General features: G+C 45.1%; 1 protein-coding gene across 1 annotated transcript in view; it reads left to right on the top strand.

Annotated features, from left to right (window-relative positions):
- Window positions 1-5,498: 5,498 nt before the first annotated feature.
- Window positions 5,499-15,501, top strand: part of LOC148116184 (H-2 class II histocompatibility antigen, E-S beta chain-like) — a 93,431-nt gene continuing 83,428 nt past the window's right edge. Inside the window, exons 1-2 of the mRNA XM_087885415.1 lie at window positions 5,499-5,503; window positions 7,333-7,727. Of these exons, the coding sequence (XP_087741541.1) occupies window positions 5,499-5,503; window positions 7,333-7,727 (400 nt within the window). The remainder of the gene's footprint in view (window positions 5,504-7,332; window positions 7,728-15,501) is intronic.

Here is a 15,501-nt window from a genome sequence, read left to right as displayed (position 1 = left end):
TGATTTTCTTCCCCATCTCTTTTTCTACAGCACTCATGAATTAATCCTGCTCTCCGATGCAAAAGCATATTTTTTCTTTAACAGCTGATGACTCTTTGTCCTGTTTGCAACCTGTGAGAAATGGAGGCTGAAGGTGGCAGTTTGGGGGGAGGTGGAGAATGGCAGCCTGGACCTTCTCCTGCTGAGACACACATACACCCCAGCTTCCTTTCAGGGCCTCTCTTCCTTGTGAGGGAGGGGTGGAGACCATCTAGACTGTCCCCACGGATGCTAGGTGGACCTGTCACTCTAGATCCCTCAACTCTCCTGGCTTTGAACCCACAGCAGCTTCATCTACATTAGTCTTCCTCCCACTCACTTCCCTTCCCTTCGCTTTGCTATAAAAGAATAAACTTCAGATGTAAGAAAACCCTGGAATCCTTCCTTCCTCTTCCTTATGAAAAAAAGAAAGTCTTGTGTTGATTCATTGTTTAGGGGAACTGAAACAGCCGTTTCTAAGACGGACAATCAAACTAAGGTGGTTGGTTGTTTCCCAGGAGCAGCTATCAAAGACGTGACTGAGGGGCTTACAGAAATAACGAAGCCCACAGAGTATGATCCCTTTTTCCTCTTTCATGCTGGGAGGAATGAAAAAGTCCCTGGAAACGATGCCAAGAGACTCGGAGCAGGTGGGCAAGGGAGCCAAAGAGTTGGGGGCACAGGGGGATTTCTCTTCCACTCTCCCAATAAAGGGAACCATCCAAGGGGGGAAGTCAACTCTGGCTTAGGGGATGGTTCTCTTGAGGGAAATTGGGATTCTTGGACCATGGTCCACAACACCCACATGGGGGGCTTCTGGCAGGGGATGAGCTGCCCCTCACAAGAACCCAGAAGGTGGCTTTGGGAACCAACCGGCTTGCCTCATCCGAAGGGCTTGAAAGTGAGACCGAAGTGAGAGGGAGACAAAGATTTAGAAGCAAATTCCAAACTCAAATCTCAGGGGAATCAACCAAATGGAAAGAAAGAAGGGAAACTCGGAGACAAAACAGGAGATGTAGAAAGCAAATATGGAGTCAGTCAAAAAGGGACTCAGATGCCTCTGCACGGATGCTCAAAGTACGAGGAATAAATGGGGTGAAGGTGGAGCCCAAAGGCAGGTGTGACATTGTTGCAATCACCAAAACTTCATGGGATGAAACCCAAAATTGGAAGGTGCAACTATAGAGATTTAATGCGGAGGAATCAGGCAGCAGCTGTCCAAAGGAAGTGGGAGACACGGACACAAACTTGTAGTTTGATGTAAATAAATGTATTTCACATCTACATTCACAGCAGACAAGATAGTCGGGAATGCCGGGAGATTGTGAGGTAAATCTCAAACAGCATTCTGAGCACATGGAAGAAAAAGGCGGGAAAAAGGGAAACTCCCCCTTTCCACCCAAAGCAACCAATCAGAGCGCAGATCACCTCATACAGGAGCCTGCACGCACTCAGCCACAACGTGTGTTCTGGACCATTGTGCATTTTCCTCTTCCAGCTATTCCATTTAATATCTTCCCATTTAAAGTGCTCCAAAGAAACAGACCCAATAAAAGAGGAGGTGGAGTTGCACTATGTATATAAAAAAATAAATAAACTGATCTAGAAACGCAACAGAAGAAAGACAAAAACCTCCTTCAATGCATTTGGGTTGAGATAAAAGGGGGGAAAAGAGGGATGGGGGAATATTCTGAGCCTCCCAACCAACCAGAGGAAACAGATGAAGGTTTTGTTAATTAGCTGAGGCCCGTAGGAAGCTCCCCCACTTTTTTTAGTGCCATTGTAACTTCGAACGGTCACTAAATGAGCCATCATATGTCAGGGACTCCTTTCTTCAATGGGCTTTAACTGAGGGAGAAAAGGACAAGAGAGCTATAAGGAGGTTGTGGGGAGGGGCCCCTTCAGCCACTTCCAATGGGGCAGAGGACCTTGTGGCTGCCCCACCTGCAGACTCAGCCATGGGGCGGAGGAGGAGGAGGAGGGGAGTCCCTGAGCTGCCCTGAGGGAGAATGGAGGCTTGTTGCCTGCTGGATCCTGGCCAGGTCCTCAGTTCCGCTTCGGAGGAGCCCAAAGCTTCAGGCTGGGGAAGCGAAGCCCAAGCGCCTCTGCAGCTCTTGGGGGCTGGAGAAGGAAGGGCTGCTCTGTGTGTGTGTGTGTGTGTGTGTGTGTGTGTGTGTGTTTATGTGATGTCAGGAAGAACTCAATCAAAGTCTTGTGGGGGAGGGGAAACCTGAAAGGAGCCCAGAAGTTCTGCTTTGATCAGGAGAGCGATGGGATCCCACCAGAGTCTCTCTGGATCTGGGGCCAATTTTGTGTGACTGGCTGTGTCCAAACACACAATTGTGGGGCAGATTCGGACTCTGCCGCCTCCTTCAGCTGCAGGAGGGGACCCAGTTCTGGCCGGCTGAGGCTGGTGCTGGGCCAGGGTGGAGTTTTACCCCTCCAGCCCCTCCCCCCCATCCCAGGAGAGGATCCAGGCCACCTCAGGATAGGCGCCCTGTGGGATGTCTGCCTGCTGCAACTGGGAGAGGGTTGGGGCTCTGATCTTCACATTCTTCTTTCTCTGATCTCCCTGGAACTTTCCCCCTCCCCACTTTCTCAGTTCCTGCCGTTTGGAAGACCTCGTGGGAACCCAATTCTCCTTGTCCAGAGAGAGGGGACAAGGTTAAAATGAGTGGGGGGTTTCACCTTCCTTGGTCCTTGCCCCCACCTCTAAACACAGTACCGTATTTTCCGGCGTATAAGACGACTTTTTAACACATGAAAATCTTCTCAAAATTCGGGTGTCGCCTTATACACCGGGTGTTGTTCTCCTGTAACCAGGCAGACCAGCCCGAAAGGCTCTGACGAGCCTTAAATGGCTCTGGCGATCCCAGCTCTGACGATCCCACGATCCCAGCTGAGTTCCCTGTAACTCAGCTGGGATCGCCAGAGCCATGTAAAAGGAAAACAGTTTTTTTCTTTTACATGGCTCTGACGATCCCAGCTCTGACGATCCCACGATCCCAGCTGAGTTACAGGGAACTCAGCTGGGATCGCCAGAGCCATGTAAAAGGAAAACAGTTTTTTTCTTTTACATGGCTCTGACGATCCCAGCTCTGACGATCCCACGATCCCAGCTGAGTTACAGGGAACTCAGCTGGGATCGCCAGAGCCATGTAAAAGGAAAAAACTTTTCCCCCTCCAGCTTGCTTACCTCAGCTGCTAGTCTCAACGCTTGCCTTGCTTGGCTTGCCTGAATCCATTCCATCAGCAAGCCACTCCCTGCCTGCAATCAAGCAAGCAAGGGAGTTGAAGTCTACAAGTCTTAAAGTTGCCAAGGTTGGAGACCCCTGTTCTATTGGGTAAGTTTTTTTCCTCTTTGGGAGCTTTAAAAAAATAGTTAATTGGGGTTTTTTTTAGTTGTTCTTTTTTAGACTTAGCCATTTAAAGTTTAGGAAGTTTTAAATTTAGCTTTCATATAAAAATAAAAATAAAATAAAATAAAATAATATTTGTGCAGCTTTCTGAAATTTAGTGTGTTTCTGTAGTGTTTCACTCTAACTACACAAACACACAAAATCTCACAAAGCTGTATGTGGAATTTTGTGTGTGTAAAGTGTGAAAGTTGGTTTTTTGGACTTTTTGTGGCTGTGTGAGGTTCCTGCTTGTTGCAGGGGCCATTTTGGGACTCGCACAGCTGCTTTTACATTGTGGGTGAGCCAGTTGTGTTGTGTTGTGTTGTGTTGTGTTGTGTGTGTGTAAAGTGTGAAAGTTGTTTTTTGGGGCTTTTGTGGCTGTGTGAGGTTCCTGCTTGTTTCAGGGGCCATTTTGGGTCTAGCACAGCTGCTTTTACATTGTGGGTGAGCCAGTTGATGTTTTTTTAATTTTTATTTGGTGTGCGTTGGAAGAGGGGTAGTCTTATACGGCGAGTATAGCCCAAACCCTATATTTTAACAGGAAAAGTTGGGGGTCGTCTTATACGCTGGAAAATACAGTAGCCTGTTAGCCTTTCCAACCTTCCTGAGGCTCAGGAAATTGGGGGTCTCCAATCCCTTCTTTACGCTCCTCCCCCGGGAGCCCTCCCCCCTTTCCTGCCGGCCTCAGGTGCACGAGGAAGCCGACCCCCAGTCCTGCATTAGGAGGGAGGAAAGGCTGCCCACGAAGAGCAGGACGGAGAACTGGGGGTGGGAGGGAGTGGGGAGGGAGCCAGGGGGAAGAGTGAGGGGGAGGGATGAGGAGTGGAGGGCCGAGGGAGGGAGGAGAGTTAGGGGGAGCGAAGAGAGTGAGGGGGAGGGGAAAAGCAAGTGGGGAGTGAGGAGGGGGAGGGGAAATCAAGAGGGGGGAACAGCAGCGCTGCGGAATTCTATTTCTGACTTCCAGAAAGTCGAACGTCCGTCCCACCCAATGAAAAATGGAGCTTTGTGAGCGTCATCCGTCTCCAGGCAGAGGAGCCACCGAGGGGTCCTTTGGAGGAGATGGTTCTCGGAGGGGCCGGGGGATGTTCAGCTGTTCAGCCTGGATTTGGCCTTTTTGTCCGCCCATCGAGCCCTTCCGAGGACCCGGGAGAGGCGGAGGTGGGAGTTTGATGGCGCCAAAGGTCTCCTCCTCGCGGGATTTCAGCAGTTGCAAGCAGAGCTGCCTTCCGCAATTGACTGAGGGGGATTTGGTCGATGCCTGACCCTCACCCTGAAGGGCAGGAAAGGGGAGTCTGTGGGGCTGGAGAGGAAGGGGGTCATCTGGTGGAGGCCTCTCATCAAGGTGGCAGAGAAGGTCTTGTTGGGCCATGAAGTCTGACCCCTGGGAGATCCACCCTGCCTAGGTAGGTCGAGGTCAGTGTGGAGAAATGTATTTGGGGATTTTTCTGACACCTGGAAATGCAACACACGGGATCCAGAATAACAGAGTGGAGAGGGACCTTGGAGGTCATCCAGTCCAACCCCCTGCTCAAGCAGGAGAGCTTATGCCCCTCTGGTCAAAGGGCTGCCCAGTTTCTCCCTCAAAGCCTCCAGGGATGGAGCAGCCACAACCTCTGGAGGGGAGCCGGCTCTCTAACACCTGCAGGGCAAAGTCTGATCTTGAAGGGCTGGGTGTGATCTGGATGATCCCTTCTTCACATGACGGAGGGATCCAGCCTGCCTGGATAGGTAGGAAGCAGTGGGGAGAAATCTATTTGGAGAGCTTCCTCCCATCAGGAAACGTCATGGGATCTATCGATGGGGAGGGGGCTCCTCTGACTCCCCCAGCCCAGGAAGGCTCCTGATTGGCTCTTTTTTCTCCTTCCAGCAACTCCCATCCGAACTCCTGCAGGTGAGTTTCTCCTCTTCCTCCCTCACCTGAACCCCTCCCCCCCACCCCCAGTTTTTAAAAATCCTTTCATTCTTCCTTTAAAAAAAAAAGAATCTTTCTAAATAAATTGAACCACCCTGCCTGGCCTCATTGCTCCAGACGAAGGAAAGCGTTGAAATTTCAGCCAGATTTTCCTTAAGCAAAACTCCACCATGAGGTGCCCTCAAACACCAGAACAGACACACACAAAGCACGAAAACTTCCTCCAGGTTCTGGGAGGCTGCAGGAGGGAAGGAAGGGGGGGAGGGTCCCTGTCCTTGGGGGAGGGGGAGGGAGCACTGCAGGCTCTAAATTGCCCTTCCTGACCCCCCCTTTTCCTTCTGACATTTCACACAATTTCTGGCCAAGGGACCAGACTTTATGACTTTATTACTGGACCTGCTGACTGCAGCAAGAATTCCTCACGTGCAAAAATGGAGAGAAACCTCCATCCCCAGGAGGGACGAAGTGATGGAATGAAAAAGTGGGCAGAGATGGAGAAATAAACTTTTTGACCAGAGGAAAGAAGAGATTTCCAGCTGTTTTTCTACCTGGAAGCCAATTCTGGACTTTTATGTTGAGGCAGAAAAAAAAGTGAAATCTGGACTTTTGGGATTTACTGATTAAATTAAGTTAGTGTTATAGAAATGGTTAATATTTATTTACAGAAGAAATAAAAACAGAGACTAGATGGGAGATTGGAGGAGAATCGGGGGGGGGGCAAAAGGAAGACGGAGCTGGCATGAAAGACCCCCCAGATTGCAGCCCCCCAAGACTGAAGGGATCCCCTCCCCCACTTTCTCCGCTTCTCTCTCTGCGCTGAACTCTCTCCTGCATCGGGCGAAGTCAAGGGAGGCTCTGCCCGGAGACCGATGACGCTGCAGAAGGGAGGATTCCCATTGGTCCTCCTGCTCTTTCTGGACTCTCCCTCTTCCGAAGTCCTGGGAAACCTCCTCCCCCCCTCCAGACCCTCCGATTCCTCCTCTGGGGCTGGGAGCGTCTTTCTCCCCCCTTTGGGGCGCTTGTGGGGAGCCTCCATGGCTTTGGCTGGGCTCCCCCTGATGCTGCTGCTGGGGGCGCTGGCCCGGATCCCCGGGAGCGAAGGGGGGGAGGAGACCCCCGGTAAGGAGGGGGCTGGGCGGGGGAGGAGGGGGCTGGGAAGGGGGAAGGAAGCCTCCAGCAGCCTCGGTCTCTGCGTGGTCTCCTCCCCCTTTCTCTCCACATCTCCCCCAGGAGGACCCCTCCCCCCTTCCCCGATTGTAGCCAACGGGGGGGGTCTCATCCGGGGCCCCCTCTCGCCCCCCCCCGCAGCGCCTCGGTGGGAGGGGGCTGCAGGGAAAGAGGAAGGGGAGGAAAAGCGAAAGAGGGAAACTGAGGCATTTTCAGCCCTGAATCCCCAGAAGGGAAAAGAGGCATTTGAGCAAAAGTCTTTTTCCTTCTTCAGAAACTTCACTTTTTCTCCTGAATCTCAGATTTGGGGCTTTGAAGGTCAGGCAAGAGGGGGGCTTCGGGCCCTTCTGGGGAGCCCCTGAATTTGGGGAGGAGACCCAGAACCCCCATAATCCCCCCGGAGGGGAGGGGGGAGTGAGGGAGAAGGAGGGGGCGGGAGACCCTCCCTTTGAGAGGCTCTTTTTGGGGAGGGGGAGAGGAATCAGGAGTCCCCCAAAGGGAGGGAGCTGGGCTGAAGATTGGGGGGAAGAAGAAAGGGGGGAGACCCCGGGAGAGTCGGTCTAGATGTCCTCATTGTGGCTCCTCCCCAGATCCCCTCCCAAAGGAAGAGAGGCCCCCCCCTCCCCATCCTTCCTGCCCCTTGAGATCCAACCTTCCCTGCAGAGACTGAATGGGATTACTGGACCGGTTGAGCTTCTGCCTGCCTTTTCCCACCCCACCCCCTCTTCCCTCCCCTCCCCCCTCCAGACCCCCCAGGAAGCCTCCCTTCCTCTCTGGGACTGAGAGAGTTCCCCTTCCCTCCTCCAGGGGGTGTCTTCCGCCCGTCTCTCTCGGAAGGACTCCAGCAACTCCCCCTTCCCGCGTAGATCCCCCCTCCTCTGCCAGCGGCTGGGAACGATGGGCCCTGGAGTCCCTCCTGACGGCCTTCCTCCCCCACGCAGCCCATTTCCTGCACCAGGTGAAGTCCGAGTGCCGCTATCTGAACGGGACGCAGCGGGTGAGGCTCCTGCAGAGCTACTTGTATGACCGGCAGGAATATCTCCGCTTCGACAGCGACCTCGGGGAGTTCGTGGCCGTCACGGAGTTGGGGAAGGTGGAGGCGGACACCTGGAACAGGGATGAGGTCGAGCTGCAGGACGCGAAGGCGGCTGTGGAGTACTTCTGCCGGCACAACTACGGGGTGTACAGCTACCAGGCGCCGAAGGCGGAGGAGCGGGTGGTTGGCCGGAGAGGTGAGTCTGGGGGGGAGGGAGGGAGGGAGGGGGGGCTCTTCCCTGGGAGGGGGAGGCCAGGACCCCCCCTTCATTTCCTTTCATTCCTTGGGATCCTCCCGTGTCAGATGTAAATGCCTTATTCTCTAATGTGTAAATAGTATATGAACGGGGTATCAGGGGTTAACTTATTCTTCACTTGTTAATGTATTCATAATTCACCACTCCCACATATAGCTCCACCCATTGTATATATAAGGAGCTACATGCACCCTTTTCCTTGCTTCTATCTGTGAATATTCAGTGAATATAGAATGCCTATTGTAAATAAAAGGAAATATATTTAAACCTTCAACTCTTACTAATCTTATTGAGTCTGATCCTGAAAATATTGCAACAAGCTGGTAGCAGAGGATGGTTAATTAACTCAATAAAAACTTAAAAATGTCTAAGAAAGATAGGCCCAACACCAGGGCCTACAGCAAAGAAATGGAAACAGAACAAGAAATAATCAACGAATCCACAAACGCAATTTCGAGAGAATCCGAAGAATACACCACTGAAGACGAAGAAATAATAGATGAAAATGATGACCAGGAGGAAATCGAGATAGAGAATAACGAACTCAGGTCAGAGATATTAAAATTATTAAAGAGCCAGAAGAATGATGAAAGCCTCATCGCGAACCTCCAAGATATGCTGAAGAACAGCGGAGCAGCGAGAGAGAAAAACATCACTAATGAAAAGTCTAAAGACCCAAAAATAGTGAGTGATATGACTGCAGAGAAAATCATTGCGAAGAAGAAAAACGGTGATCCCGCGCGAAATTTTGAATGGCAGCCATCTTGGTTTCAACAGGCCTCCAAGATGAGCGAAGCAGAGCCAATCAAAAAGCTCAATTCAAAATTTCTGGCGCGAAAAACATTACCAGACAACGAAAATGAAAAAGAAGATTCAAACACCTCAGAAGAATCAGAATCAGAAAGTGAAGGTGATTCAACAAACTACCAAATAAAATCAGCAATGAAAACGCTTTTTGCCGCATTTGGGCCAAAACTAAAAATTACTAAAAAACTAACGAAGAAGCGAGCGAGCAAGCCAATGCCTCAAGACCTGCCCGCTCCCATCCTGACTACGAGAGCGCTGACGCCCGAACCCAGAGAGCCCTGCCGATACCGCCCTACGCCACAGACCGAAGCAAGCACCAACGCCCTCAAAAGAAGAGGAAGAACAGCAGCCGTCGTCAGGACTCCCAAAATCGAACCAGAGACCGATTCGTCCGAGGAGGAGCAGAACGAGCGAGCCGAAATGGGGAGAACCTTCCACGACGACTCCAAAGAAGAAATGGACAACGCGCATGCGCAAGACTACGCAGACGGCCCGGGAAGACATGAACTGACAAGAAGACCGCGCAGACTCATTGCGAGCATCCCCACGCCGTTTTGCAATTTTCTGCATTTACGAGACCACGGACTACCTCAGGTTGTAAGTAATGGACCCAATAATGTCGGAAATTTACCCAGTGACTTCCCGAAGCTAAGGGTTGATGGCATTAACTTGCAAGAATGGTATCAACAGCTCCAGGTTGTCTTTATGAAGGAAAGCTTACTATTTTTTATCACTAGTCCCCCAAAAAGACCTTGGACTCTAAAAATAGATTGTTTACACCATAGAGCATTTTTCTTAATAATATCTAGCGTGTCTCCTGCAATGTATCACAGCATTAAGCCAAATCTGACTGTTTCAGAAATTATTCAATGCATGTTTAATTTGTTTCACAGTGATAGTGTAGCTACCACCACAAGGATGTCTAAAGATTTCTTTTCATCTAGGGTAAAACCAGGGGTTTCCATAAGTGAGCATTTAATATCTTTAAACAAAATAAGAGCTGAGCTGCATTTGAGGGGGGAGGTGATTTCAGACCAAACAATGAAAAGTGTTATTATCAACTCACTTGATCCATCATGGGACAATTTTATGTCACATTTAGACACAATCAATCTAGGATACTTATCCATAGAAAGTCTATCCAATAAATTGATAGCAGAAGACAATTCAAGAAGAAATCGTTCTAACAATCACACAGAACACAAATCATATAGGAAAGTAGCTTTCCAAGAAGAATATAATGAAACATTTAAATGTCACAATTGTGGATCCAGGGAACACAATAGAAGAGATTGCCCCAAAATTTCAAAGGAAAGACATAGGTCAGAATATAGAAACAAATACAATTATAGACAGTCTTCCATAGATAGACATAGATATAGAAGCCCACCAAATTACAAAGAGAATAGAGGGGGCAGAGATAATTCAAAGGATAGAAAACCTGGTTCACTTAATGGGTTAAATAAACAAGACAACACTAACATACAGCAAAATGAGAACAATAATTGGCTTATTGATTCTGGAGCAACTAATCACACCACTAATAACAAAAATATATTGTCTTCATTTACAGAAGATAAATTTGTAATAAAGGTAGCTAACCAAGAAAAGGTTCAAGTATTAGGTAGAGGGAATGTAACCCTGCCTGGTCTAGGAAAAATAGAGGGGGTATTGCTAATACCTGAAATACCTCATAACATACTAAGTGCCATAAAACTAAGTAGAGATTCTGACATTAACATTGTTTTTTCAAAAGGAAAAGCGACTTTGGAGAAGAATAAAATAAATATAGGCACTGTGATGATTAAAGGAGGCCTACCTTATCTGATAACAAAGGAAAAATGGTTGCATAACATTGATTCAAATATGGGAGATTGTATTGAAGTAGATGATGAAAATATTAGCAACAGTGATAATGATGAATGTAAAATATCTCATGATCACATAGATGCACACAATGAAAAAAAACCAAAAATAGGTAAGCCACTTCATGATGAATGTGCTCACATCTTACATAGGAAGTTAGGACATGCCAGTTTTCCTGTAGTACAAAAAATGACTGAACACGCAGAAGGTGTTAAAATAAAAAATTGTGAAAACTATTTGGAATGCTCAGTATGTAAATCTACAAAACTAAAAACTAGTCCCAGGCCAAGAAAATCTACTAGATCAACTAACAAAATTTTTGATTTAGTACACATGGACTTAGTTGGTCCATTAACTCCATCAATCACTTATAGAAAACGTTACTTCTTGACAATAGTAGACGATTATAGCCGCTATGGATTTGTTTATACATTAAAACACAAAGATGAAACCTTTCAAAAATTTAAAGAATTTTACAAACGCATAGAAACACAACACAATATCAAAATAAAACAAATCATGACAGATAGGGGATGTGAATTCATGTCTAAAGAATTCTCCCAATGGTTAAAAGACAAAGGAATGTTACATTACACATCTAGTCCATTTTCTGCGTTCCAGAACGGGGTTGTGGAGAGGAAGAATTCAACATTACAAACCATGATTAGATGCACATTGGAAGATGCTGGCTTAAGCAAACAATTCTGGTCAGAAGTCTTACATTATTCAAATTACACACAAAATAGAACCTGGTCCAGCATTGTAAATAAGACACCATATGAAGTGATGTATAATAGGAAACCAAAATTAGCACACATGCACATATTCGGAGTCACTGCAGACGTACACATACCTAAGCAATTAAGAAGAAAGGGAGAAAACGTATCCAGAAGACTCAGATTTATGGGATATGAGACTGGCACTAAAGGGTACAGATTCATTGATAATAATAACAAATTTATAGTCTCCAGAACAGCTGTGTTCCATGAACAGGCCAACTGGTCTAAATTACATCTTAATGAAATATTTCCAAATAAATACAAAGATACAAAATCTCATGAGAAAGGGACCATGGAAAAGCAAAATATCAACAAATATAAAAACAAAACCAAAACTTGGACAAATAGCCAACACAAAATAAAGACAGACACACTAACAAAAAAGGAAGCAAGATATTTGCATGATAACGATAGTAAACCTGAAAAAACTATTAGAAACACCAGAAATCAAATGCCAAATAAATACAAGGATTATATAATGCACATGGATGGTGAGCCAACAACACCTAATACATATGAGGAAGTGTTAAAACTCCCTCGTGAAGAAAAAGAAAAATGGGAATTAGCGATGAAAAAGGAGATGGAAAGTTTACAAGGATTAAGTGTATTTACACCTGCAATTGCACCTAAAGATAAAACAATTATTGGTACCAGGTGGATATATAAAATTAAGAACTTAGAGGGAGGCAATACTCTATACAAAGCTAGACTAGTTGCACAAGGTTATGCACAGAAATATCCGGAGGACTATACTGACACGTATTCCCCCACAGTAAGAACAGAGAGTGTCAAAACAGCTCTAGTGGTAGCATCAGCACTCAATCTTGATGTATTTCAATATGACATACAGACTGCGTATCTACACGCAAAACTAGATAAGGAAATATACGTAAGAGCACCTCACAGTCAATACACAAACAAAAATGAGATTTGGTTGTTAAACAAGAGTTTATACGGGTTAAAACAATCTGGTAAACGATGGTATGATTGTTTAGTAAAAGTACTTAAAACCATGGACTTCAACGCCACCACTGCTGATAACTGTTTCTTTGTCAAAAAGGGTGATGATTACATTGAATTTGTATTGATTTATGTGGATGACATTTTATACATAGGAAAACATAAAGAGAGAAGAGAAACTTTTGTAACTAAGCTAAATGAACATTTCTCGTTAAAATCCCTAGGCAAAGTAAACAAATATCTTGGTGTTCAAATTAATAAGACTAGAAGGGGATTCAAACTTACTCAGAGAGATAAGATCATAGAACTTTTAAATAAATGCAATTTAAACAATGCCAAACCTTGTGATACTCCTATGCAAACTGATTTTCTAAGAAATACTGATGAATCTTCCCCCGAATTCAAGGATAACACATTTTATAGATCAATCATAGGTTCACTTCTTTATATATCTAATTGGACAAGACCAGATATCGCCTTACCACTCAATTTATTATCCAGACATGTCAGCAGACCAACAATGTATCACTGGGAAGCTGTTAAAAGAATTTTAAGATATCTGAAAAGTACACTAGACTTTTGTTTAATGTTAGAACCTAATGACAATAAAGAACCAAAGCTTACATGTTACGCAGATGCGGACTGGGCTGGAGACACCTCATGTAGAAAAAGTACATCTGGTTATATATTCCTCTTAAATGACTGTCCAGTTTACTGGTACACTGGTAAACAGGAACTAGTGGCCACTTCAACGACAGAAGCGGAATATGTTTGTTTATCCAAAGCTGCAAATAACCTTGTATGGTTTAATGATTTAATTTCAGATGTTTGGAAAAAACCTGCTTTGCCTTTTGTTATGCATGAAGACAATAAAGCAGCCATTGAAATATCTAGATCTGATGCTATTGGACAAAGGTCCAGACACATAGATATAAAATTTAAACATGTGAGACAATTATCTCAGGATGGATTTATCAAAGCAGTGCATTGTGATACTTCAGAACAATTAGCTGACATATTGACAAAGCCTTTACCTTCTAAGCAACATAAATATTTAACTTCTAAGTTGTATGTTTTGTATTGTCCTAAATCTGAATGTAATTGGTGTTGCATAACGAATCGGCATTTAGAGGGGGATTTGTCAGATGTAAATGCCTTATTCTCTAATGTGTAAATAGTATATGAACGGGGTATCAGGGGTTAACTTATTCTTCACTTGTTAATGTATTCATAATTCACCACTCCCACATATAGCTCCACCCATTGTATATATAAGGAGCTACATGCACCCTTTTCCTTGCTTCTATCTGTGAATATTCAGTGAATATAGAATGCCTATTGTAAATAAAAGGAAATATATTTAAACCTTCAACTCTTACTAATCTTATTGAGTCTGATCCTGAAAATATTGCAACATCCCGGATGGAGGTTTTGCTCCTTATTTATTTATTTATTCTGCACTCTCAGCTTGACAAAATCTTCTTCCCAGGCTCCAAACTCCTCCTGTCTGGAATCTGAGATCCCTTCGATCCATTCCCCCCCCACAAGAAAATCCATCCAGATATGTTTCTTTTGGGGGGGAGGGGAATCCATCCAGGTCTCTCTCTCTCTCTCTCTCTCTCTCTCTCTCTCTCTCTCTCTCTCTCTCTCTCTCTCCTGCTCCACTTAACAACATTTCATTTAGTGCAGTGAAAAAAAATGACTTATGAATGTTTTTTACACTTACAACATATTCAGTCTGGAGGCAAAACTCATTTTCACTCCTAAATTCTTCCCTGCAACCTGGGAGGATTTTCAGCTGCCACATAAGATGCATTTGGAAATGTTTTTCCTACCAAAGAGGATATTTTCATGGAGATAATAATATCCAGCTATATAATTTGTTTCTGGATGATGTTTAATTTTATTTTTCCCCTACAAAGAGCACAACGTTCTTGTCATCTGGCATAATACTTGAAATAATTCTCATTCCAATAATATTTCACATAGAGATTTCACTTTCACTTTTATTCATTTCTCTAGTGATTTTTCATAACCTCCGAAAGTGCCCCAAGTGCCAATTGTGTTGGTGTTGTGAGTGTGTCTCTTTTGTGGGCCTCTCAGGGCCTCCCTCCCTCCTCCCTCCTTTTGGGGGTCTCTGGGGGGATTTTCCCTTCAGGGAAAGGAGCCTCATCAGCTGCCCAAAGGCTCCAAAGCCCATGCTCCCCTCCTCTTTTCCTCCCTCCCCTCCTCCCTTCCTTCCTTCCTCTGGTTCAGGGACAGGACCAAAATCTCTGGATGGTTTGTTCCTTTAGCTCCTCACAAGTTTCATCCACATAAATAGAATGCATTTTTATTATAAATCCAAATTAGTGATCCTGAATTTCATTGTGATTCATATAATTTCTTCTTTATTAAAAGTATTATTTTTACTTCCATGAAAATACTTCAGACAAGAGGCTAATAATTATCCAGGGGTTCCTGTTCTTTATTAAAAGAACAGGAATATTTATTAAATTCCGTGTATTTAGAGGAAATAGATGGTCAGGCTTCACTTTAGGAGGCCTGAAATCACAGGATGTTTCTTGAGTCCTTTTGGGGGAATTTTCATGATGTGGGGCAGATAAAATGTACTTTGTCCTGCTGCTGTTTTGAATCAAGAGGTCTCGATTTGTCTATTAAACTGGATTCCTGGATGGGCAGAGGGAGAAAGTTGTGTCTTTCGGTAGGTATTTAAAAAGAAAAAGAAAAATTTCCGATCCAATTAAAATCTCCAGCAACTCCCATCTGGCCAAATAGGAACCCCAAAATCTTCAGACTGCAGTCTTGTAAATAAGGAGGTTTGGGATGGGCTATAAAAATAAACATGGAAAAATACCAAATTGCAGCTTTAAAATCTGATCCTTCCATTTTCTTGATAAAAGTCTTTTTCTCATCCAAACTTTGCATTTCTTGTTAAAAAAAAAAAAAAAAGGTCATTTTCAGTTTGTAAAGCCTCTGCCTTCTTTTAGCAATTCCACAAAGGCCTTTAATGTCCCAAGAGGCAAATGGGATTTTCCTGGAAAATAAAAACAACTCACACCTGAAATGCTGCTATTTGTCTGCGTGGAAACCTGACCAGATCCCAGGTTGGAATTACAAAGAACCATTTAAAAATGGGTTCTTCTTAAGCATCATAGAATTTACTGTTAATAAGAAAATCCCTCAAGAGAAAACAAAATGGTTAGCAAAGGACTCTGGGCTGGAATGGATCTATTGTCAGCTCTCTTGGGGGGCTCATCCAGACTAAACCCCCCCCCATTAATCCATCCAAGAGTTGTGCC

Source organism: Pantherophis guttatus, chromosome 2, assembly GCF_059756535.1.
Source record: "Pantherophis guttatus breed Tessera chromosome 2, ASM5975653v1, whole genome shotgun sequence".
Classification (NCBI taxonomy): Eukaryota; Metazoa; Chordata; class Lepidosauria; order Squamata; family Colubridae; genus Pantherophis; species Pantherophis guttatus.
Note: the sequence above shows the minus strand (reverse complement) of the source record. Positions and strands in the feature narration are given on the sequence as shown.